This window comes from Nansenia antarctica, assembly GCF_963989245.1.
Source record: "Nansenia antarctica genome assembly, chromosome: 4".
NCBI classification, from domain to species: domain Eukaryota; kingdom Metazoa; phylum Chordata; class Actinopteri; order Argentiniformes; family Microstomatidae; genus Nansenia; species Nansenia antarctica.
The window spans coordinates 67,952,064-67,978,429 of NC_137689.1; the positions used below are offsets into that span (position 1 = coordinate 67,952,064).

The 26,366-nt window shown below is 42.1% G+C and overlaps 3 protein-coding genes across 4 annotated transcripts in view; 2 read left to right on the forward strand and 1 right to left on the reverse strand.

The window, feature by feature from the left end:
• Positions 1-381: 381 nt before the first annotated feature.
• ift74 (intraflagellar transport 74) lies at positions 382-16,487 on the reverse strand (the record flags this gene model as incomplete). Its single annotated transcript, XM_080528673.1, has 19 exons — positions 382-510; positions 892-952; positions 1,143-1,268; positions 2,214-2,377; positions 5,792-5,918; positions 6,447-6,544; positions 6,888-6,941; positions 7,712-7,791; positions 8,008-8,048; positions 8,159-8,302; positions 8,902-8,964; positions 9,355-9,493; positions 14,337-14,398; positions 14,539-14,598; positions 14,982-15,042; positions 15,617-15,715; positions 15,806-15,854; positions 16,005-16,140; positions 16,362-16,487. 19 exons carry the CDS (start codon positions 16,485-16,487, stop codon positions 395-397), a joined length of 1,806 nt encoding a protein of 601 aa, XP_080384799.1. The 3' UTR covers positions 382-394.
• On the forward strand, positions 11,493-13,437 carry LOC308154830 (uncharacterized protein; the record flags this gene model as incomplete). Its single annotated transcript, XM_080528048.1, has 2 exons — positions 11,493-11,739; positions 13,067-13,437. The coding sequence occupies 2 exons, from the start codon at positions 11,493-11,495 to the stop codon at positions 13,435-13,437; spliced, it is 618 nt and encodes a 205-aa protein (XP_080384174.1).
• A 2,813-nt stretch (positions 16,488-19,300) lies between the features above and the next one.
• fsd1l (fibronectin type III and SPRY domain containing 1-like) overlaps positions 19,301-26,366 on the forward strand; it is a 22,373-nt gene continuing 15,307 nt past the window's right edge. For both annotated transcript variants that reach the window (XM_080530259.1, XM_080530260.1), the window contains exons 1-3: positions 19,301-19,360; positions 24,784-24,879; positions 25,019-25,150. In XM_080530259.1, coding sequence (XP_080386385.1) covers positions 19,346-19,360; positions 24,784-24,879; positions 25,019-25,150 — 243 coding nt within the window. In that variant the 5' untranslated portion in view covers positions 19,301-19,345. The remainder of the gene's footprint in view (positions 19,361-24,783; positions 24,880-25,018; positions 25,151-26,366) is intronic.

Below are 26,366 nucleotides of genomic sequence, written 5' to 3' on the forward strand. Positions count from 1 at the left end.
GAAAAATTACAATCTTGTTTGTAAAGTCTTTTAATCAATAACTTTACTTCAAGATAAGAGCACATTTCTACATACCATACATGTTGTTATAGTATTTACAGTAATGGCATTACAACAATATAAAACTGCAGAACAATAGTTTACATATTATACATACAAAGCTTATAAATATTATGGCTATAACTAAATACAGGGTGATTCAAGAATCTCACAATATATCACAGGTAAAAAGCCCATTACTTATTGGACTGATATTTGGTATGGTATATGAAGTGTCTACCCACACATATAGTATGTGTGCATTTGGAATGTTGAGTCAGTGTAGAAGATGTACAGGAAGTGAGAGCATTGAGATGTGGCAACATGGCCACCTCCAGAGGCAGGAAGCTGCCCCTCAGTTCCTGGTTCCCTGGAGGGCATCTATGAGAATCTTATTGTACTCTGCCAGTTGTCTGGAAACAGTCTTCACCACCGGACGGTAGTCACTTTCCATTCCCTTGGAGGCGATGACTATAGATTCCAGTCAAGGAAAGATTGTGTATTTAATACATGGCTACAGACATACATTTCATGTCTACCTTTTTCAATTACTCAAGATACATACGGTATTCTCTATAGTGTGAATAATAAAGGCCAACACAGTTATTAGTTAAAGCAAGTTAACTAGTTATATTATAAGTTGAAAGTGTGTAAAACCACTCTTAAAATGTTGACTGTATCTAGAATACCTTCCACTTCTGTGTCCAATATCTACCATTATCAGTCGTCAACTATATAAATAATGTCTTCTTTATTTAGTGTCTAAGTCAAAATAGTCATGTGTAACTTGAACAGGTAACTGTTGTAATGAAGTGAAAGTGAAAATTGTGATCTTAAAAGGTGAAAGGATACACTCTTTCATGACGAAATTGTTCTGTTCCAGGTGCTGCCACATTCTCTCCATGTTTGTCAACTGAAAACAAAGAGAAAATAATGGTCGTCATTTGTAACTGACAGGTTTCATCTCAGCAGAAAAACTAATTGAAAGCGTAAAATGCTCAAAGATACAGGTTTCTATGACAATATCACATACAAGACAAAAGACAAGCCAACTCAAGTAAGGTGTTTCCCATGCTCCTTCCAAACTTGTCAGTCACCCTTACCTGTCTGTGAGTTTCATTTTCCTGCAGCTGGGTCTTCAGGGCTTCATATTCCTCGTTCATCTTCTGCATGACCTTCTTGAAGGTGTCTCTCCTCTGAGTCAGGGACACTCGATCCTCCTGGAGCCTCTGGAGGAGAACAGAACATTTATATTTCCTGATTTTGTTACGGTGATGTACTTATGCTGAATAAAACTTCACCAAAAAAGACAACAACAAAAGCTGTGATATTAATGAGGAATGCTACCGTTCTATGGTGCCATTCTATGCATTTACAGTGAGCCTGTCCTCCGATTTCTACCCTCATCAGCCTCAGCTGAACGATAAATGATTCAGTCCTCGCTAGGGTGTTAGGGTGAGTCTGCTACAGCTATTCATATGTTCATTTACAGGATACTGAATTCATAAATTGTAACACACTGGAGAATATCTTCAATCATAAGGACTTACGCCTAAGACCAGAGGGTGAATCCATTCGTGGTCGGGTTGAAACAAGAGCATTTCTCAGTGGAAGAAACATGACTTCCTGATGTCAAACCTTTCAGAGAATCTGCATCCTGTTTAAAGGAGAGCCTATTCGTAATGCTAAAGGATGAGTTTAAGTTTCCCTTGCTGTATGGAAATGTTCCCATGGGTAAACCCATTCACTGACAACTCTGGCAGTGTTTACATTAACACCATGCTCCTACAGCAACCCTGGCTGAGGCATCTGTCTTGTCTGGGAGGTGTACTATACTACAGTATATCCTTCAGGAAACTCAATAGAAACTTTCAATAGAAAGACCTACCCTTCCTACTGTTATACGGGAATTGGAAAGGACTGTTTTAGCTTGAGATTTTACTTGAAAAAACATCTTTAGTATTTTACTAATTCATATTTAGTTTCGTTTAGTGCATTGTCCATAAGGTCTCGAAATGAAATAGCACATTATAACAGACCCATAGCTCAAGCCAATATCAATGATATTAATATACTGTAATAAGGGACTTCAGTTTACTTCCTGGAAAATTCTCAGGATGATGCATTTTGAGTCAACCTGAATCCTGGTTCACATCATGGGCTAGGTGCTGTACCTTCTTCTTCTCTTCTCCACTAGCCTTCAGAGCGTCCAGGTTGCTGTAGGTCTCCAAGCCCTCGGTCATCTGCTGGATCTTCTCTTTCAGGCTGTCCATCTCTGTGTTGATCTTACTCTCCAGCTGCTCCACCTTCTGAAGATCCTGCTGTAGACGTTGGCTCTCTGGATCACAGAAGAACAATAAAATCACTCATTCAAGAAAGAGAAATATCATTGGCTGTTGAAGTTGTGTAGTACGGCCAATACAATAATGAAAGCAACTACACTAAAATGCAGAGCTGGGTAACATTTCAACTGAGGAGAATTACAGAGAATAACCAAATACAGATTATCACAGAAATATCGAAGATAATAAGTCATCAGTTTGTGTTTAATAATTTGACTGCCAAAACATAGAATGGAATAGAATAGAATAGAAAATAATGTGCATTTGGGGTGTTGAGCCTATGGCTGACCCTGGGCCTAGAGCAAAAAATACAAAATTCCAGCAATTGACTGACAAGTTGATTGCATGGCAAACAAAACATTAATTCAAAAAGTGGATACTTGCTTTCACATGTGTCCATGCTTATGTGCTTCTGACAGTAACTAAGTGGATACCTGCTTTAACATGGGTCCATGTGTGTGTGCTTCTGACAGTAACTTTCTTTAACTAAATGCAATAATGGTCCCTCTCTTTCACAGTCAACATGAGCTACATGAAATATGGCTCCTCGGTGGCCATGAATGGAAAGAGCAATTATAATGAGCTGCTGTTGACACCAGCCATTGGTACTAGATAGCTTCCATCATAAAATTGGCTACTCAGACCATTGAAGGTCATTCAAATCATTATTTCGACAGAGGCAAAATAAGTTCACTGTAAACTGTCACCTCAGCTTACATCTGAACTTTAACTGAATACACAGTGTTAATTTGGACCATCTAGCCTATTTTTTTTCAAGAATAACACTGTTTCTGCTGACAGGATAGTCCCAGCCCTGAAACTGACCTTACAGTTGCATATATTTCTCACCCCCCTAGTTAGTGAACCATCTTTAACCTATTTCCTCTCAAGATCAGGACAGTAAATGTCACATTTGACCTACAGCGCTTTGTGTCACACCCTGTGCACACTGCAGGCTTCAGCAGTACTGTATTACAGGATGTGAGGCCCAGGCCAGATACCACGCCAAGAGTCACTACGCCTTGGGTTTAAACACAGAGATTTATATCTTTTAATGGCTTAACACAGAACCAGAGGTCCCTGCACTGTAGTGATTCATACTTACTACTGCCCTCTCTGTACACACGATACTACGTTCAGAGAGCGGTCTACATTCTTGGATGGCAAATACGACAGAGAGGCAATAAAAACAAAGCTTAATGTCTTTTCGTGGTAACCAAAGGGGACCGTATCATGAAACATTACTTTTGCAGTATGCGTGTTATTGTCAGATGTAACGAGGTCAAGTGCAGTGTTTATATCCATGTGAAAGACTGACTTTTCACCCAAATCTTCCATTGACGTCAGTGCTTGATTTTGGCGAGCATTAGAGCTGCACATTATCGATCTCAAGTCAGGATTCTACTTTACATGTTTAGAGTAAGTATGAATTTGTGCAAGCCAGAACAGCCCATATAGTAAGTGATTTCTAACTTCATCAGTCAGTGCTCCTACAGAAGGCAGTTCCCTGAGCGCATGGCTGACCCCAGACAGGGGGATGGTCTGATTGCTACATGCCGGTCGGATCCTCCTTCCATGAGGTCTCAGCAGAGAGAGAGGATGAGTGAATACGGGTGCTGCTGCTCTGAGGGTTGGTGGCTGGAGCCTGGGGGCCTGGGGGCAGACTGTGGGGGCCTGGCGGTTGGGGGGGGCAGGAAGGGGAAGCGGGCCGGTTCCTCCCGATAGCACGACGGCCCAGCCAGTGTTTGGAGGAGCTGCTGTGTACAGAGCAGTAAAGTGCCCCATCAGCACTTCTGTACATTCTATAGAGCTTCCTCCTGGGGCTTTGCCTTTCGACGGCTCCCCCCCCACACCCAGCCAGGGTCCCTGCACTCCCTCCCAATCCAGAGGATGAATATATTGGCCTCCATTACCAACAATATTTACACAGCATAGCTGCAGAAGGCCGCTGCTGGTGGGCAGACAATCGTCTGTTTATCAACGATGTGGAGTATTTACCAACACACCCTCCGCATAAACTCTTCAGAGCAAAATCAGGATGGTTGACTTTGCCTGATTTCAATGGATAACCTTTTTAATGTTTGGATTGAATAACAAACTACCATGGTAACAAAATTACAAGCAATTTATAAAAACTATTCCAGAAGCAATGCCAGTAGGCTGACACACCTCCAATTGCAAGTATGTATTGTTTCACTTGAGCAAGATTCACTTCAGCCGTTTCCAACTGGGCTCAGTGTGAAAGTCCTCACTGATAAAATACAAACAAATAAGTGAAAAGGAACAATGCTTTCGCCGGCTCAGAATAGTCTGATCAAGGGAATGTTCCGGTGGCTCTCTCCGTGGCAGTGGTGAGATAAGACATATTTATGGAGGACAGCGTGCACTGGAGGGTTGAACACAAAGGAAGGAAGGCCTTGGCTCCGAGCCAAGAGCTTATTGGATAAATACACTCAGTTATGAGGAAATGGGACCTGGGAGTCCATCAGTGGGTCTGTAGGAAGGCCAATCTCTGCCCGGCCAATGAGGTTAGGGCTCTCTCCCAGTGGTCACGCTGTACAAAAGTTTCTTCTTGCACGATCACCTCTGCTGACGGTGTTGTGCTACTGACGTGGGGGAACCAATGAAATGTTGCTTGCTGATCACTTATCGTACTTGTAAGAAGATAAGGTATGAGGTTACTGGTGTCACACTCTTACAGTAACCAATTGGGGGAAGAAAGGACAAGGACAGGTCGGCTATTGCTGACAAGGACAGGTCGGCTGTGGCTACACACAGGCCACACACTGAGTTGAACATCACAAAAATTCTTGTCCTGTGAGGTTGTGGGTTCAATTCCCGCTGGGGCCATATATACGAAAAATGCACTCACTGTACTGTAAGTCATTTGGCATGTTAAATTACTAAATTAAAACTAAAACATGTTGGTCGTCTATTCTAGCCCACACCTAGCCAATGTCTTCAATAAAAAAAGACGATACTTTAAAACTTACTGTATCCTCTCAAATCAACAAAACACTTCATTAACATTGAATAAATGTATGTCATTTCAGTCTCAGGGAGTCTATGTACATGGGGTCACACTAGGATCGCTGTTAACGGTTCTGTCAACAATGAATTTGTAAACTACTTCGACAGTATATCATGCTGGCACATATAAAACTGAGCGTTCTCCAGTTGGAGGAAACATTGTTTTAGACTACGCTGAAAACCAAGGATACCAGGGATGGCTGATGGAGTTTTACAAAAAGGGTGAACTCCAGTGATGACAACAAACAGCAGCTGATGTGTGTTGTGTCCGAGAGTGACCTCAGTAAAGTTGAGTTGATAACAACAAGAACAACAACATCATCATCATCATCATCATCATCATCAGCTGAGCGTGTGCTTGTGTTGTACCAGTGACTGACCTGAGGACAGGCCTTTGGCAGTGCTCTGGGACTTGTGCATCTCAGTCTCCTTGAAGCTGAGGTCCTCTTGCATGGACTTCAGCTCGCTGGCGGTCACAGAGGAAATCTGCTTCATGCGATTCATGTTCTGAGGGAAACAACATCAACAACAACATCAACGACACACCTTTTGACTACTGGAAGCGTAAATAGCATGAGCCTTCAACATAGGAGGTCACACTTGAGTCACTGGATGTTTGCCTCGAATAAATCCATTGTTTACTGTACAGATCAGCGGATCAACAAAGCTTAGTCAAAAATCCCTTTTTGCAGTGATAATAAACAAACTGTCTTCGTCTATTGCCCACAGGGCAGTGTTCAAAGCCATGACCTTGAGAATAACTGCCCACGTCTGTGTTTTATACCACACAAAGAGTCCATTTGTCTTAGCGTTGAACTGAGCAGCTGTGTGGTTGCATACAGCAGGCACATGGCAAGTGGTAAATGTCAGTTTAACCTCTCTCTCTCTCTCTCTCTCTCTCTCGCTCTCTCGCTCTCCCTCTCTCTCCCTCTCAATCTCCTCCACCTCTCTCTCCTTTCATCCCCTCCCTCCCTCTCTCTCTCTTTCTCTCCCTCCCTTCTCCTCCTCATCCGCTCCTTCTCCTCTCTGCCGTACCCTGCTGGAGTGTTCCAGTAGGGCCACGACGGTGGCCTGGGTCTGACGGTTGCGCTCCACATCCTGGGCTTTGGTTTCTTCAAATGTCTCCAGAAAACCTGTAAAGCACCATATCAGGAATCAGTATGAACTATGGGTTATTAAAAGGTCCAGTATGTTGATTTTACCTTTAAAATAGTGTTAAATGGCATCATAAAATAGGTAGCCATCAAGGAATGTGAGATCACAAGATGAAGAACGTTGAAGACTGCTGTGTGAGTCCAACAAACAAAGTGTTTACAAGGATATGCATGTTTGGTGCCATTAGAAAACGTTGCATATTATGCAACTTTTCAAAGGGCCAGCAGGGGCAGCAACAGCAAAAAACGACATGTTGGATCTTCAAGAAGCCTGTAAGGGAATATATGTTAGAAAAAAATAAATGTTCATTCATTTACTCACTGTCCATAATCTCTTCTTTCTTCTTAAGTTCCTTGTACTTCAGGTTTCGTTCCCCTGTAGGACAGAGATCTTGGTTAACTGTGAACACTACTGCAGTGTCATCTATCAATCAACTATCCACTGAACTAGATTGATCTGTTGTTAGGATTCGGGTGATAAGGTGAGGTAAAGTAGGATTCATAGTTAAAACAAAATGTTGTTGAAGGGATGATCTAGGGCAAGAGGGCAGTGTTCTTACCGTCTGGATATGAATAGGAAGGACATGAGAGAGAGATGAAATATGGAGAGGAGAGGAAACAGTAAGAACAAAGGCAATGGCCTGATATGATCCACAGGCAAGGAGCAACGTTGTGTGTTTGTGTGTGTGTGTGTGTGTGTGTGTGTGTGTGTGTGTGTGTCTGTTTTACAGAAAGATTGAACAAAAGCAGCCTAATTGTTTACTTCCACCCAATCCATGTCTATTCATGCTCATCACTGAGGGGCTAGTGCAGGACTTCAAACAGTCATGATGACAGGCCATGTTTACTTCCCCCAGAGGGAAAGAAAGTCTGAAAATGACCTCTCATTCACTTCCATGAAGACCATTCTTGAGAGGCATCTTATACCCTCCCCAGTACAGGATGCAGCAATCTATGAAGGCAGAGGGCCTTGGACTGCCTCCAGAAGCCTTAATAGGGATTTATGGCCCGTTCACAGAACACACACACAGGACAATACTCCCCTGTCACCCCCATTAGGACCGCTGCCCAAGCCCTCCCCCCCCCCCCCCCGGCCCCCGGCCCCCATCCTACTCCCAACCCGGCCATCCCGACGCCAAACTGTACCTTGGTGTTCCTCCATGTCGTTATCCAGCTGGCGCATCTCCTCGTTGAGCTGACTGATCTTCTCTCGCATTTCCGTCAACCTTCAGTCAACAAAGGGGGAGTTATTGTCTGGTCTGTGCTTGCTTATTTATAATATTTGTATTAAAAGATAGATAGTGTCTATCCATTTATTTCATTTCCCCCCCACCACCCTCAAAGGAGTGTCCGTGTTAGCGAATTGTACGTACTTGTAGTACTTAGGCTAACTAGAGAAGGATTATCGGTTGTTTGAAATGATTGTGGTCAGAAATACTTACTGTCTTTCCATGCTTGCTGTCTCTTGATTGTCTTCCTTTACCTTCAGTGGAAAAAAGGGTATTATTTTAGATTTAGGGTACGTTTAAAATGTTGTTGTTGTCAATTGTTAACCAACTTGTAGTCTTGAGGTGCCTGTCACTGCCTTCCCACCTGTCTGAACAGCCTGTCCCTCTCCTCCTGGGGGGAGCCCATGCTCTTGCTCTCTGCCACCATGGCGTCCCTGCGCAGATCCAGCTCCTGCAGTTTCTCATGCAGAAGTACCGCTTCCTGCTTTACCTGGGAGTGGGCCATGTCCTGGGGACACGAGCAGATGACAGGACAGATAGTGAGACAAGTGAGACTGTTATCAAACAAATGAGGGTTGAACTTAAAAGAAGACGGACAATGGACAACAGGAAGTAGAATAAAATACCGTGGGATATTTTAGATCTGTGAATTTCAAATTCTTTTTGGAAATGTAGCCTGTCGTCATTATATTGTTAGACATTTTTTAAATACTATTTTATTTATTTAAATAACTGAAGAAAATAAAAGATACATTAAAAAAGGGAAACAAATTAAAAAGGAGGCAAATACAAATTCACAGTATAGAAAAGACAGAAAGACAGTCAGCACGGACATAAAGCCCTGACACTCTTTAAAACGAAACAATTTAACTTTTTTGAGGTACAATAATGTGAATTATTTCTATGAAATGTTTTCGGACATCATAATGGATTCATTCAGCCTGTGACTGACTGAGGCTTGTTCAATAAGCTGTGAAGTTATGTGGTGGGGAGCCGTTTCCAATGAATGTTACGCCGCCTGTTTAGAGTGCAGGTCATAGGTGCGGCGTAATAACTGGGGTAGGAGTGCCTTGCGGCTTTGTGGTTTGGAGATCAGAGTCCACTTACAGCCTCAAAAGTCTCCTTTCGCGTCATCAGAGCATCAAGTTCTCCCTGACGAGCATCCAGCTCCTAGAGGGGGAGGGAAAACAGAGGAGCAGGAAAACACATTAACCATTAACCCACTTTCTCACACCCACCCAATACGCCATGGACAGTTGTTCTTTAGAGGTTCAGCTGTGTGAGGACAGAGTTTGTATGTTTAAGTTGCTTTAGTCATACATAAATGGATGCACTCATAGCTGTTACGTTGCTTTAGTCATAGATAGATGGATGCATATATAGCTGTTAGGTATAGAAGGTACAGTATGTCTGATTATGTAGTTACAGTAAGAACTGTTCACGTTTATTGCTACAGAAGCACGAAAAGCACACTACACTGTGTCCAATCCTGATAAAGCGGGTTCACCGACAGTGCTTCCTCAATGTTACAGTATATGAAGGACAGATGTGTCCACTGACCTGCAGGAGCTCCTCATTGGTGGCCTTCATCTGTGCGTACTTGGCTTGCACCTCAGCTGACATCTTCTTCACTATGTCGTCAGCCGCCTGCTTCTCCCGTTCAATGTCCGCCTCCACAACTCTGATCATGTCCTCCTTCCTAAATCAACCATGATTAGGCAAAGTCAATCGCTTAAGTCAGTCAATGTCTGACCCTACAGGGATTAATAAAGTTGTATTCAATTCATTTGGATTGAACGATGCTACAGGAGCATGTCCTAGAGAGCAAGCTGCTGTGTGGAGAGCACTTCAGTATTGTCAGGAGAGACACATCAGCATCTCGGCTATTCAGAACATTGAGTTACCATAATTGTTTTTCTCATTCAAGCCCTATTACTTTAAAAGACTAATTTCAAGATTACTTTCAAGACTGTCAATGAAATGACACACAATGGAAAACAATTGCATATGGAAACAACTTTAAGATGTACAGTAAGATGTTTTTCCTGTGTATTTTGGTTGTCCTTTTTGTCTTCTGCACAGGACGAAATTATACATCACGGTTGTATAATGTGTTATCCTCTGGGCTTTGTTACTTTTTAACTGTCAAAATGTTTCACCCAAAAAATGAATCCAAATCTAGATACTGTTGATAAGTTATAATGACAACATCTGATAAAGACATCTTGTGGTCAATCTTTAGCTAGAATGGACAGCCCTGGTCCAAAGGTCTTCCATGTGCTCAGTCCAAGATAAAACATTCTCATTTCCTCCTTATCAGCCCCAAAGGTAAGAATTTCAACTATCTAAGGCAACTGTAAAGTAGCAAATTCATACTTTTCTTGGGTTTTGTTTTGTATCCTTGAATATGCGAACAAACAGTGACTTCATTTGAACTACAGATCGTTTTACTTTGTTGTTGAACAACAAAACAGTATGGAATGTCTATTTTACAGACTATGATGTGTAACACACCTGGGAAAACCAGGAGGAAAAAAGAAAAAAAAGCTTATTAATCAAATAACGTCACGTTCAGTAAAAAGTTATAAATAAGCCATGGAGGTCCAGTAAAAAGGTGCTGTAGGTGTGCTATTGAAGTTAGTTACTCTAATGGACTTGAATACTCTGTCTGACTCCATCTGGTGGATTCCTCACTTATGATCTTGTTATTGTTCTAATATCAGGCTAGGTCTGCTAATTGGTTTCTAAGTGATAATCGAGCTCAATCATTGAGGACACCCCATCAAGACATTGCTCTAGCAGTTTTCCTGATGAGCTGTGATATGGAGTAAACACATACACGTACAAATGAGTGACATTCCACAAAGCATGTGACGTTGATTTTCTAGGACAGGAGCGTCCTCTCCTGTACACGGAAATATTAGTCTGGGGGTTAGAACCCAAGGACAGAATAGGCATTTGTCCTTAAATCGGCCATGGTGAGATGTACCAGGGCAGAAGTCACCGCTCCCCCCTTGAGAACAGCAGAAGACTTTGTGTGTGATCTGTGCCAGCTTGCGGACACCATGAGCATCTTTGTGGATGAGCGCAGATGAAGACTTCAGAAAAGAGGAACACAAGCGGAGGCACACTGAAAGATAGCAAGCCACAGCAAAGCTGCCGTACGGACAAAGGGCCTCTTTGTATGCTCTTCATAGATACATTATTAGAACGCAGTGATCCTTCCAAAGCTACTGGTAAACTCTGGAGGCGTAAATATCTGACAACTCCTAGCGAAGCAGTCAATGACTCGATCAAAAATCCTTTAGTGCTTTGTACTGTCAAGTGTCTCTATTTCTTCTGTATTTAAGGGAATTAATTTTGCCTTTTATTGTATCATTATTCAAGGACCAAACATGGCTACGAGTGGATTATTTCTTCTGTGGCTGGCAAGTACACTGGTGACTTCTGGAGAAGCTGTGACTAAAGATGTGGTGAGAGTAAATGAATATCTGGGAGCTGAACTTGAGCATACCTCTTCCAGCAATCAAATCCTATTATATAATAGAAATCATAGCATGCATGTACCTTTTTAATAGCTTAAAAATTACTTTTCATCATATCAACAGGTTGTGGACATGAGGAACATGAGTCTCCAATCAATTCCCTCAAATAACTCCCAGATCACAAAACTCATTCTGAGTGATAACCAAATAAAAATGGTGAAGGAAGACAAAGAGGCTCTAAAAGAATACACAAGGCTGACGGAGCTAGATCTCCAACACAACTTGCTAACAGATCTGCCAGGTAACATCTTCAAAAGCCTGTCAGAGTTGAAGGTTCTTCAGCTCTCCAACAACAACATCAACACAGTGGAGCCTAAGGCTTTCTCAGGCCTGGGAAGCTTAGAAGTGCTGAATCTCTCCTACAACCCCATACAGTTTCTACCGCTGGGAGTATTCGATGGTTTACATAATCTGTCTGTCCTCCACCTACGGGGAAATATGCTGCAGACATTAAACATCTCTTTGGATTTAAAAAAACTAGCGGACGTCGATCTGGCCGACAATCCTTGGAATTGCTCCTGTTTATTTGTGAACGAGATCAACCGGATTAAAGCCTCGGGGGTCACAATAGGTAAGAACCTTTTTTGTTTGCTATTCTAACTTTAGTGTCATAGCACTATTCACAGCTTGTTCACAGCGTCGATGTACCAGACGTACACTGACATCTACTGATGACAACAGGCAAATGCTATCCTGTCATTTGTGTCCATCTTGTTCACCGGGAAATCTTGTGTGAATTTCTGCCCCAGGCTCAGGTGCCCTTTGTGCCGGCCCTGAGGAGGCTGGTAAAAGCATTGTGGATGCAACATGCTCTTCAGGATCAGCATCATCAACAGAACCACCGGCAGGCAGACAACCAAGCTCAGTCCAGACTATAACACACTCCGTCCAGACTACTCCACAATCAGGGACACTTCCATCTTCCTCTAATAAAGGTACTGTAATATAATAGAAATGAGCAAATGAATAGGCTTCTATTAAGTAGATTCTGTCTCTGACTGTTCTCCTAAACATGATATAATGAGTCCCTACAAAAAACATAGTCCTTAGCTTAACTAAAGCTGACAAGAGGTGGACGATGTAGCAAAATACTCTGAATACCGCTATTGTTCAAAGCAAATGCATGTGAGAGAGGTGACCTGTCATGGATGAATTAAGTTGATTGGACATGTTAGTCAGCAAACACTATTAGAGCAGGTCACATCAAGTTCTTTAAAAAAACAAGGAGGTTAAATGACAGCAGAATAATGTTTTTTTATATACAGTAATTGTGTAGTAATACTGTAGGCTATTACCCTAGTAATTACATTGTATCCAAACATTACTAGTGATTAAGTAATAGTTATGGTATAAGTGTTTGTATTCTACATTTATAATAAATAAAAACTCCATTACAACATAAATACTACATCAACATTACGATATGTAAAATGGTCATCATATACAGCATTACTAAACAGCAACTTAAAATTTGAGGAGACGCATATCCTGAGGATGCCCAATATGCCCTATACTCTATATAAAGTCTGTTACTCCTGATCTTGTGTTAAAGGTCCAGTATGTAACATTCAAGCTTTCTAAAAGCACACAACAGCTAATGTCCAACACTTTAAATCCATTTCAGGGGTTTATATTAGTAGGGAGGATGTTGTTTTTTGGAACTTCAAACAGAATTTTCCAGTAGTGGCAGATTACTGACACCCGTAATACTGTTCCTCTCCAAACAGACCAAGCACCAGGCAGCAGCAGCGGCGGTATGCCTGTGGTGGGCAACACCTGGAAGTTTCTGGTGGGGGTGGTAGCCATCGCTCTCAGCACCTCCATGGTCATCGTGTGTGCCATCAAGTCCCCCTCCTGGTACAAGCTGCTGTTCAACTACCGGCACCAGCGGCTTCGCGAGGAGGACGAGCCCCACGTGTTCACCACGGGACGCTTCTCCAACTTCAGCTTGGACACGGAGCAGACTGAGACCAGCGCCCACGAGCTGGACATGGGCCTGGGCGAGGGTCTGGATGACGGCGATGAAGAGGAGGACGGCTACATTGAGGACCGCTACATTGAGACTGGGGACTACAAATACACTGCTGAAGAACCCTGATGGAGTCAGTATTGAGTCATTTGTCACAGAGAGCGAGCCTCTGTGTGGGCAAGGTTATGGCCTCAGGTCATGTTGGAATTTAGCTTAATCACTGAATCAGAGCTATGAATGCCCATAGCTTACTCATGCATTGCCTGCTACTGAGAAACACTGGGTTCAAAGTTTCCGTCTTTTGTCAGGCAAAATGTGCCTTCATATGTGACCTGCACTGTCAAGGAAACTCACAACACATAGAGCCATAATATCAAGTCATTTTGTATGTATTTGCAAATACTTGCTAGTGTTGATAACAGTTTAGGAATGTAATGAAAGGACCTGTCGGGGTGTTTTAAGATTTTTCAAATGTAAGCCAAGAGGCAGAGCAATGTGCCATAACCAAGGGGTGTTAGTATGATCCACCAAACACCTTGACAATTTAACAATACATTGAATTTCAACGCTAAGACCATGATTGGTGTTTACACTTTTAGGCAATATTCTGAATCTAGCCTCTATCCTCAAATCACTAGTCAGTCTTCTTCATGTATAATGTCATGATTGTGTCTTTGGTTGAATGTCATTTCAGAGCTCATGTTGGGGTAATAAAAATCATGTTTTCCTTCCAGAACTGGGCAAAATATGTATTTGTTGTAAAAATAAAAATAAAAAAAAGAATTAAAAAATAAAGAAAGTGCAAAAGCAGCATGCAAAGCAACTTAAATAAAGCTCATGTCAAGTTTTAAAATATTTGAAACCAAATATTTTGTCCAGATCGGTCTGGTTTGATCGGGCTGTGTGCACTGCTGATGTTTTATGTTTTAACATTTGATACAATCTGCTTTTCCTTTTGATGCAACAGTTTATTGCCGAAGATAGAGCTTTGGTAATACAGCATAACAAATAAATATTTGAGTACTTACTCTCGTCTTTCTGTGAATATGACATCCATACTTTGTGCCTCTCTGTCATTCTGTGCTTTTAGCTACAAAAACAGCATGGAAACAGTTGGGATGAATGAATGAATGAATGAAAGAATGAATGCTTCATATATTTTAGCGAATAGTCACCACACATATTCTAGTTACTGCTAAAAACATTTTCTGAATCGTCAATATCACGTACCATGTTGAAGTCATTCATCACTTCCTCCATTTCTGTGTTAGTGTTCAATTTGTCAACCAGCTGAAAGTGAAAATAGTAATAAGAATAAGAATAAGAATAAATAATTTGCATAATTCAGCTCCCACACCCAAACCCACCACCGCTTAGTGAATGTCAATTAGGCAATAGGCAATTATCATTAGTAAATCTTAATGTGATCCATATACCTGTAACCATCATATCCTATCTAACACCAAACAGCCATGCTTGTCCAGACTACAGATAATAGACTAAGTTCACAATAAAATCACACCTGGGCCTAGTGTGACTGATACAGCAAAAAATAAATAATCCAAAATCATATTTAACAGGAATGCAGTAGTTACTCACTATATATTACTCACTATAATGTTCAAAGCTATGATTTAGTCTAATTTGCCAGGTCTCCATTTTTTTTTTTTTACCATATTGTAATCTGCTAGTTGGCCCTGAAGATCCTTTAGTTCACCAGCGAGTCCTTCGGCTCTGAAGGAGTAAAGAAAACAGGACCATCAGTGACCCTCCCAGTGAAGGCTGTAGTAGGAGGTAGAAATCAGAGGATGGGCTTATAATAATAATAATAATAATAATAATAATAATAATAATAATAATAATAATAATAATAATAATTGGACTTATATAGCGGTTTTCTAGACACTCAAAGACGCGACAAACTGAAAAGATTGAGTAGTAATAATAAAAAGAAACAAAAGATAAATAAAAGAAAGTATAGGGGTCTAATACATGTTTTGATTACTAATCTAAGCCGTGTCTTTGTAGGACAATCTACTCTGTGTATCTACAATCTACTCAATGTAATGCATGGAATGGGATGTGGAATGAAGGATGCAATCAAAAATGTGTGTTCGATACCATCCCTCATTCTATTCCGTGCATTACAATGAGGCCATCCTCCAATTTCTACCTCCACCAGCCTCCCCTGTACTGAACATGAAGCACCAGCCGACGACACGACATCTGCCCTGAGTGAACAGAACTATCTCTGCAGCAGGATTTCATAAGTCAGTCTATTTATTTCATAGCACCACCAACACAGTACCTTTTCTCATAGGACAGGTAAACAGAGTTCTCCTGGTTGAAGGTGTCAATCTCCTTTTGCAATTTGCTCGACTCTGTTGAAAGTTCATTGATCTTGCTCCTGATAAGATACGAAAAAGGTCAATTGTGTGAGAGTAGGCACGTGAGAATTGCCTCAATGACATGTTTAATCCATGTCCAACTGACTCACCTGAGCAATCCAAGGTAGTATGATTTATCCAGAATTTGCCTCTGAGGTCCTATTAAGAAAAGAAAAGAAAAAAAACGATGTTATGCAAAACTCAAAGGAATGGTCTGTCAATCAAATGACTGAGCATCAGTTTTGGAGATGGAGAGTGTGTTTATACAGTTGCACACTAGACAGAAAGTATCCAAGGTGAATACTATACCTTTCATCCCAGTCTTCATCCCACTTAAGCCCTGTTGTGTGACCGGTCGGTCTGTCACCTTGATCTGAGCCGACAGAACCCCAGGGGTGGAGATGACGCCTCCTCTTGTACCTGGACGGCCAGTCCCCGGCACCATCTTTATTGACCATGATGAAGTTAACATTGAATTTACAACAAATACAAACTAGTACAAATGAGTGAGTGCAGGATCTTGTAACTGGTCTAATAATCTCTTATTTTATTCTGTTATTTCCAATCATTTAATTAGTTATTCGTCTTGAACAATAAAAAAATAACCTCCCATGCAAGCAGAGTAGGTAGCACTTGCAGAAAGCATTACATGTGACTTGTCTTTACCCCTGTTCCGACTCTGACAGCAGTCTGCGGGGGTCGGACAGCTGTTGTTGAAGGTCTCCCAGTCCCAGGTAGAAGGGAACCACGACTCATGAGGGGTCTCCCTGAGGGGGGGCGCTGGCCTGCCATCTCTCCACTTTGGTTCTGTTCCTAACCCAATATAACACAACAACAACAACAACGCAACGTCAACCTTAAAATAGTAGCAAGGCGTGACATTAGGTGTTCAATCGATCAATCATCAAACAAACAATCAAACAACATTTCAGACAATCAGACATTACATTCAACAACAAGCAACATTTACATTCAACTAACTAAAGTGCTCAGTGTTCAGTGTAGTGTAATGTTCAGTGTCCAGTGTTCAGTGTCCAGTGTCCAGGTTCAGAGGCGTGACATTACATTAGTCAAAGCACTAAACTAAAGCTAGCTAACTGAGCTAACGATGGCTAGTTTGCTGTTACTAACTTTCACAACGTTGTCCTCTCGTATCCTCGGGGCTGTTTATAACAACAGAAGATTAGCAACGTGTTGCTGGCTAACAAAAGGTCTGCCACCTTACCTGTTGTTTTGTGAATGTGTCTCGGTCAGTCTTTACACCAAAGCTGACTACTGTGCCAGATGAAGATGCTAGCTAGCTAGGTTTCTACTAGCTTTGTTTATGTTGCCCAGCAACCGCGGCGTGGTGTGAAACGTTCGGGGCGTTTCTTATTATGGGCGTTCCTTGATATCCGTTTCTTATTATGGGCGTTCCTTGATATCCGTTTCTTATTATGGGCGTTCCTTGATATCCGTTTCTTATTATGGGCGTTCCTTGATATCCGTTACTTACTTGTGTATTTTATTTAGCTAGAAAAGTCACCTTGTAATTTCTCTTTCTGCATTACCAAATTACTAATTTTGCACTAATGGAAATGACAGCGGCTCGACAAACATCTTCTCGAGAAATTCGTTGGATATTTGTTTTGGTTGTGGATTTGACTATTGATACATTGAAACGCGCACAGTTAGCATTAGTTCTAGATAACCAGCTGTAATTAGTCCAAAATGCAGCGAGTTAACCAAAACAAGCAGAAGAGCTCATATAACTTTCTGACGTTATAAAACGTGAGTATAAAGCCCTCACTGGCACAGCACCAGAATATCTGAAAGACCTTTTGCTATCATATCAGCCCAATAGATCTCTCAGGTCTTCTGACGCTGGTTTTCTCTGTGTACCACATGTAGATTTGGTGAGTCTGCATTCTCATTTTATGCACCCAAATTGTAGAATGCACTGCCAGTTTACATTAGGGATGCAACCTCAGCAAATATATTAAAGTCAAGACAAAAAAAAACTTGGAGCACTTTGAGCTGCAACGTTTGAGGGAAAAGCGCTATACAAATCAAAGTTATTATTATTCTAGGGTTCTGGGCGGACCGCACCGCATTCCGTGAGGCTGCGTCGCTTGCAAGTGAAACAGCTGATCGAGAGAGAGAGAGAGAGAGAGAGAGAGAGAGAGAGAGAGAGAGAGAGAGAGAGAGAGAGAGAGAGAGAGAGGGAGAGAGAGGGAGAGAGAGGGAGAGAGTGGGAGAGAGGGAGAGAGAGGGAGAGAGAGAGAGAGAGAGAGAGAGAGAGAGAGAGAGAGAGAGAGAGAGAGAGAGAGAGAGAGAGAGAGAGAGAGAGAGAGAGAGAGAGGGGCATCGGGACATGGTGACAGATGACAACATCACTCCACTCCGCGACACCTGCACACAGGGACAGCCAAACTGTGCCAGACTTGCAGCTAGTCGCAGGGACTCGGGTATAAGAGCTGAAAACATACCTTTACTTCCTTTACTGGAATGCTTTCAGCTAACCCATTTAGCTTGTGCTTTATCCCCAAATAAGTTTTATTTTATTAAATATATATTTTTACAAATGTGTTCATTTTCATCTATGCTGTATGAAAGGTGCTATACAAATACAGTGTATTATTATTATCCAAAACTGGCACACCAATACAGCATAACTGATAGCAGACCTATAACAACCGCTGAAATTGCAATTGTCTTTATGTCTTTTTAATGTCATCAAATCATATAGGACCTTATTTTCTGAAGAAATCGTAGACCATTTTTCCTAGCCTGGAGCAGTAACATTGTAGAGCTCTAGAATATGCACAACAGCGGAGAGAAACGAGCTACAGAGAGTCGTGAGAACAGCACAGAAGATCACCGGCGCCCCCCTCCCCTCTCTGGAGGAGCTGTACAAAACACGCTGTCTCAGGAGGGCCTCCAAGATCTCCAAGGACCCGACCCACCCTGGGCACGAACACTTTGTCAAGCTGCCCTCGAACAGGAGGTACAGGACCCCGGCCGCTAAGACAAACAGACTGAAGAACAGCTTCTACCACAGGGCCGTCAAGGCCCTGAACACAGAAAAGGCCTAAGTTCTGGGCCCAGGACAGTCCGGACGGATTGTATGGCAGCTAGTGCTGAGGCACAAACATGTACATTTTCAAGCCTGCAAACTGTGACACTTTAAAATAATGTGGAAAAATGTGCAATATGACAACCCTAGTTGACTATCTGTGCAGTATAGTACAGTGGATTGTGTACATAGCCTTTATTGATGTAAACCAGCTCCTTACCTTCTTGTGATTTTTATGCATCTATGCTCTTTCTAAAATGTGTTTTCTTTTTCCTTTCCTAAACACCAGGGGAGCCACCCCTCCTAAATTTCGTTGTTTGGTACCTGTACTGTAGCAATGACAAATAAAGTCCATTCCATTCCATCCATTCCATTCCATTCCATTCCAATATCTGCAATTCTCATTTAGGCCAGTGGAGGGCGCAGCAAGTCTACTTTTGATATCCTCACTAATTTCTAGGGGTGAACGAGTGAAAGGCGTTTGCGCATGTACGTTACGCTCCGCCATCCACTGAGATAATCGTCTTCCTCTTTGGGAAAACTTGGCCTGCCTATGAATTGGATTTGATTATATTTGTGTTTCGGTCCGATCGGTATGGACTCTCAAAAAGTAAGTGCATTTAGTGTACCTTGAATTGATCAAAATGATCCATCGTCCCAAGTAGCCTTATGTTGCCGTGCATATTATGCTGGCAACATTGTATCTATAGCTTCAATTGAAGGAGCCGTTAGTGAAGTGTGTGATCGGGGCTTTTGCAATCGAAATGTTTTGAACAGTAGTCCCAGTCCCGTTATTTACCGTTATTTATATTACGTTAGTCTCCACAATATAGTAGCCTACTGTGAAAAGGGAGTTGTCAGGTTTATGGTAAAAAATAAAATAATCATGAAACATCCCATCATCATGTCTGTTGCACTTGCTTGTGGTTGACTTGGAAACTGTACTATGCTGGCTAGATTGTCATAATTGTTTCTCTCATCCCTGCGTATTCAGACATCATACATACTGACAGATGTGACAACATTGTTAGACTTGTTATTTCCATGCACATTGTTTTTATTTATTTGATATAATATAAATATACTTGCTATTGCTCATTGCTTGGAGATGCGCAATAGTTTGGCTATCTGCACCAAATCATGAATTTCTTGCTTTGTGCTGTAGGCTACAGTTTGCTCATTTGCCTCTCCCAAGTTAGATCAGGCAAATACAAAACATGTCTCACAGTATCATCTCAATAAAAGTTAATTGTAGTAGTTACAAGTCAGCCTATCATGGAAGGAATATTGTCTTAAAATGTAGAATATGGGAAATATTACACTACTTCATTCCTGTATAAGGAGTATTGTTGATGTTACATCACAAATAGCTTAGTGCAAATGTTGACTGTTTGTCATGGGACTGCAGCAATTTGAGGATGCCCTCCTCTTGCTGCAGGACAAAATAAGATGTACCTCTCCTTTGCTTCCCTAAAAGAAACACTGCCCATGAAAGAGCACATGTGCCTTCAGCCTAAAGCTGCTAATTCTATTTGCTAAGTCAGAGGCAGAGAGGTCACACTCTTGTACATGCCTATTTAAACAGCCACTGTCCGAGAGGAATGATGTGTAATTCTGAAAGGCAAGCCATGAGGGCCGGGATGTGACACCATGTGCAAGGAGGCTGGCTATGGCATCTGTCAACAGCCCTGACAGGCAGACAGAAGCATGTGGGCATCACACTCTATTCACTGATTAATCTGAATCTGACTTTGTGTGTCATTGATATTTGAGGACGATCTCAGGTATGAACCAATACAGTTTGATTGGTTCAGCCTACACCTTGAGGAGGATAACTAGGCTGTACAGTATGTGGTTTTTAAGGAAGTTTCAGGGGTTAGTTTTCCAAAACCTATATTTTAAGTGGTACTTAATTTCTTCCAACAACAAAGACATGACAGAGTAGCAGTTATAGAATGTTAATTGTTTGCAGGTGAATTTTCTGTGTGTGAATGAAATCTGTTAAATGAAGAACGTTGCTGATCTAGGAGAGGAGTGGATATGGATTGTCAAAAGAGTTGAAGTAGCAATTATGAGGCTTTCGGGGAAACTCAGCCATACATGGCTCCTCTTTTTTCAAATGTTTTGTGTGTTTTAGTCATTCCCCCTCAGGCTGAAAATCAGTGTTTTTATTATTAGTTAACAGATTGGATCGGGTGAATCTGACGTCCTGCAAGCACTGTAAGAGTGACGAGTAAAGACTTCGTCTTGTTGTTGGCCTGTCTTCTTCTCTTACCACTGTCAGATCTCTTAATTGAGTTAAGCCAAATCCCTTGTTCCTGAGCTGTAAAACCAACCACCATGTGTATGCTCTATCATTTTATGTTTTGACATTTGCTATGGCCTGTAGTTTCACTGTGCTGTAGCTGTTGGCTGATCAGAATGCTACTGAAATAGATCTAGGCCCGGGGCCAGAGTTGAGCTTCCATGTGTCTCCTGGACAGCACAGGGCATTTGCTGTGGTTACAGTGTCCAGTAGTAGTTGGCTAGTAGTAGTTAGCTACTGACAACACTGCATGTGTATCCATGATTGACTGGCCATTAAATGTGATGTGAGATAACAAAAAAAGGGGTGAAAAGACTAGGCCTAGACCTAAAGCGCAACTAAATATGTCATCTGTTACATTGCTGTCATTCCCTATTTAGCGCATGCAGATTCAGCAGATTCAACCGAAGAACAGCTTCGGTTATATTTGAAAGATAAACAAAGAAGCAGGTTCAACAGTCTGCATCTTGAGTAGTTAGCTTTGTAAGCTTCGTCTCTTTAATAGCCTGCTTAGAATAGTAAGTCCTTTTTAAACTCCTCCCTTGGTCGCATATATGAGTACATGTGTACCGTAAGCTGCTGCAGTCCAACATGCATGTTTTGTAACCTTGTTAGAGGAGAATTTTGCTAATTAGCATCAGGTCACATGCGGTGTTTACCAAAGTTAACAGCACTTTTTGTGAGGAGTTTTCCAAGTTTATTGTTACGTCAGAGGTTTATGTTGGTTATAGCCTTATACGGTACTCTATGTTGTTGAACTGTAGGCCTATACATTGTGGTCTTTTATGGAGTTCTAGGGTCACGGTGGTCAGGTCAGGTAAGTTAGATCAATAAAAAAACGACGTAAGGCTTGCGATTCAACAGAAACTCCCCAGGCTGCTGAAAGTAACATTCCCTTCACAGGTATTCTATACAGTAGTCTATATGATGTTGATGAGGGTATCTTTTGTGTAATCATCTAAATGTGGTGTCGTGTTGCATCTTAAAAATAGACCTGAAGCCTAATCCTGGAGTCTGGCTAATCATGTGGTGTTGCACGGTCGGGCACTGCCCCGGGAAACTCAAACATATAAGCTCACATGACATAGGATAGGATAGTACTATGTGCATAAGCAGGAGCCCCCTCATAGGTCCTTGTATACAAGAGATGACCCATTCAAAGTTCTCTGTGCCCCCTAGTCCCTGTATCAATAATTCATGTCCTCACAGCTGGACTAATGAGATCAGGTCAGGCCACACCCCTTCTTGTTGTTAGGAACCTGTTCCTGTACAGTGGATATCTTATGTCTCTTTGGTGTGGCTTCAGACTCAATGGCTTCTTTCATGTATTGTTCTCTCCTGTTGCTTGTGTTCTCCGTTACATTTTCGGTACAGGTTAGTTGGACACTTAGGGGTGGTTTCCCCAGACACGGCTTAAGCCTAGTCTTTTAAAACGAAATCAGAAAATTCCCTATTGAAAATAATTTTTGGGCTTAATTTAGGTCTGTAAAAGCAGCCTTTAGAATAGAGATGGAGCCTGAAACATGTAGGTGAGACAGAGCATTTCACTAATGTCCGTAATATGATGCACATTGCTCAATGAATTCCTAATCCTAATCCCACAGCTCACAGCTCACCCATACAAGTCGTAAGTGTTCATTAACAAGCATCTGACTCAGACTTGCTTACTCTGCATGATCCTTCTCAAGACATAGGCTTAGCCCACAGCCTACTGTCTGATCAGACCCAACCACACAGAATAGCACATTGTTTAGCACATTGTTTAGTCCTACCTACCACAACAATATCAATAGAGGTTGCTTGCTTATTGCCAAGCCCTTGGAGGCTTTCCAATAACCTCACCCCAAACCGAGGCCAACAAGATCATGAATGCAAAGAACAGAGAGAGACTAAGGAATCCAATGACAGGGAGAAACATCGTAATAGAGGAGAGAGTAAACCATAACTCATACCATGACTCTCACTCTTTGTATGTGTTGACACCAACTCCATGGAGATGGCACCGCCACAGAGGACAACATTGGGGGTGCCAGACCAGATGCCCGTTCTCCCCAGAGACTACAATACAAAGGGCATGTTGAATTCCAACCGGAGTTAAGTTTCAGCATGAGTTATTATATAGGCCAACATGCAAAATGAGCCTTTAAGGGTGATTTCACCGTGTTGTGGGCTGCTTGAAACAAAGTGACTCATATCAGTGCGTGCAGTGGAATTAGGTCAACAATTATGCCAATACATCATCATGCGTGGATGTTGGTAAAACGGTGGCGTAGTGGAAATGCAATGTTTTGGCTCAGTAGGACAAAGAATAGCTGTAGATCTCTTGTGGATCTTTGATTACCAGGTGTCTCGTTGCTGAAACTGCCTACTGCGGACAGATAAGGCCCCGAATGCCCTGACTGCGGCTCTATGCCAAAGGCAAGGATCTCTCATAAATGATCGGTCTCTCTTGTACTGTAGGTTGAATATGCAAGGACATCGAGTATTTGTTCTGTGATTGTGATACAGTAGACAGAGTATAGGGCCGGGCTTATTGTAGGGTACAGGGGAGGCTGGTGAAGGCAGCATTTGAAGGACGGGTTCATTGTAATACATGGAATGGAATGAGGAATGGTACTATCCAACACGTGAGATTTCTGCCTCCACCAGCTTCCCCTGATAGGTTGTGTACTGTGTGATTCATCTGGAGACAATGTCACTATTGGCCTACATAATTATGGTGAATTCTGAAAATTCTGGTCAACTCCAGGTCAATGCCTTTATGAGAAGTTGAATATTTAAAAAAAAATGTACTGATATAGCCCCTTATTCCAAAGCGCTTTACAATGGCCTTTCATTCACCCATTCACACACCAATGACATTAAGCTATCATGCAAGGCGCCGGCTCGCTCATTGCGAGCAATTTGGGGTTCCGTGTCTTGCCCAAGGACACCTCGACATGTGGACAGCCAGGGTTTGAACCACAATCTGCCGACCATACGATCATTAGACACCGGCTCTACCTCCTGCCCCGCAGTCACCCCCCCCAATATCTAGAAGGCCACCCTTATCATGTCAAGCTCAAGTTTATAGTTGTATTGGCCGATGTCCTTGTCAGTGCCAAAGTCTTTTGGTATGCAGGGTACGCGGTGTGGGTTCTGAATAACAAAACTGATATTGTGTATCTTGATAGTACTGTAGAATCATTGGTCTCCAAGTGTTTTATTGATTTTGTCATCAGTTTAGAATACGCACTTCCATTTCTCTGCATGCCATTGTAGTACAGTCGTCTAGTAAGATATTGTTTGATTGTACATTTTTACAATTTAGTAGACACTTTTATCCAAAGCGACTTACAATTAGAGATTACAGGGACAGGTCTCCCTGGAGTTAGACAGGGTCTCCCAGAACTTAGGGCTAAGTGCCTTACTCAAGGGCACACTAGTGGTGGTGTTCCCAGGTGTGACTTGAACTCATGACCTCCTGATCACCAGTCCAACTCAGTATCCCCTGGGCCACCACTACCTCAGTAGTAAGGAGTAGCAAGAGGTCAGTCAACGGCGTGTCATGAACGTAGAGGGGGTGTATTTATAATTGGAGCATGGACAAATATAGCACATTCCACGGTGGACCCATCTCTTCAGAAAGACACTTGACAAGCTTCTTCAAGCAGCTCATAAAGTTTGATTGACACCCAATATGCTGATTGTATTATTATGGATGTTGATGTCAATGTTGTGTTTGGCAGGAGGCCCTACAAAGGATAATCACCACATTGGCCAATAAAAATGAAGAGCTCCACAACTTCATGGAAATGTTAAGTCACTCCCTGGCTGGTGTCCAGGTAAGACATGAGTCACACTCTCAGCTAATTGAGTTGTAGAAAATAATGTAAAGCTACGATCACCTCGAAACCCCACAAGCAGAGCATTACCATTTGCATGTCAAATATGACATCATCAATCCATATCTCATTGTGCCAGGTCAACTCTACACAAGTGGTGTCGGACCTTGAGGAGGAATTTGACACGTTATTCACTGTCCTCGACGAGATGAAGGAGAGCATGACCAACACCATCAAACAGGAAGAAGCACGGAAGTCACTCGAACTACAGGTACTGTATCAGGAGCTCCTCATCAGTGGACATGGAGTGGGCTTTATTGTATGGAGCTACATTAGTTTAGAGATGTGTGTGTGTGCGCGTGTGTGTGTGTGTGTCCTGTGTGTCCTGAGTGGTGTGTGTGTGTGTGTGTGTGTGTGTGTGTGTGTCTGTCCTGTGTGTCCTGAGTCGTGTGTGTATAGACTGTATAAGTGGTAGATGTGGGTGTTATTGTAGTGCCTGGGCTGTGATGTCATCATGCTGCTATGGCAGTTCTCTGGCCAACTTACTAAGTCCACTGAGCAGGAACAAAAAGTGTCTGAATTCAGCCCCAGATAAGAGATTACCCATTATCTCTGTGGGGGCTGGTATTCCATTTCCCATTCCATCAACCTCAGCTTGCTCGCAGTGACAGCTCTTGTTAGATGTTTCATTAAAAATGTGAGATCAGCTTATAGTTTAATCATGAATTGATCCTTGACGTTTACTTTTTTTAATAGTTGTGAACTAAACCAAATTAAAATGTGTCAATCATGGAGTAGTTTATGTCTACTCATGTCTACTTTTTTTACGGTTGGTATTTCATGCAACAATTTTCAAGAGCTGTGTCCTGCCACTATTCACCACTATTATTTTTGAGTTTTTGAGTTTGTCTGTCAACAACTGAACTGTAAATGTCATTACATCACTGTGACCTTTTCATGTGTCGCACAAGTCTTCTCAGTTCTCTCCCCTCAACCGTTGGCCCCTTTCTCTCCCAGGGGTCCTAAGAATCTTAGAGGGAGCTTAGCAGTCGATGTACTCTCAGATAGTTGACAATGAGATGCTGTCCCGTAGGAAGGACAGCCCTGAAAGACTAGCTGTCCTGTAACCCAGTCCTGAAAGACTAGCTGGTCCTTAGAATGTCGGTTGTAAAAGACTTAAGCTGAAGATTCTTTCTGGAGATGTCCTCTAGAAAGGATGGTTCTGAGAGACTTGAGCTGTCCAGTAGGACAGTTCTGAAAGACAATCTGTTCCTTGGAAGGACGTTTCTGAGGCTGTCCCGTAGTAAGGAAGGTTCTAAAGCTGTCCCGTAGGACAGTTCTGAGAGACAAGCTGTTCCCTGGAAGGACAATTCTGAAGCTGTCCCATAGTAAGGGAGGTTCTAAAAGTCTAGCTGTCCTGTAGAAAGGACAGTTCTGAAGCTGTCCCGTAGGAAGGATGGTTCTAAAGCTGTCCTGTAGGAAGTAAC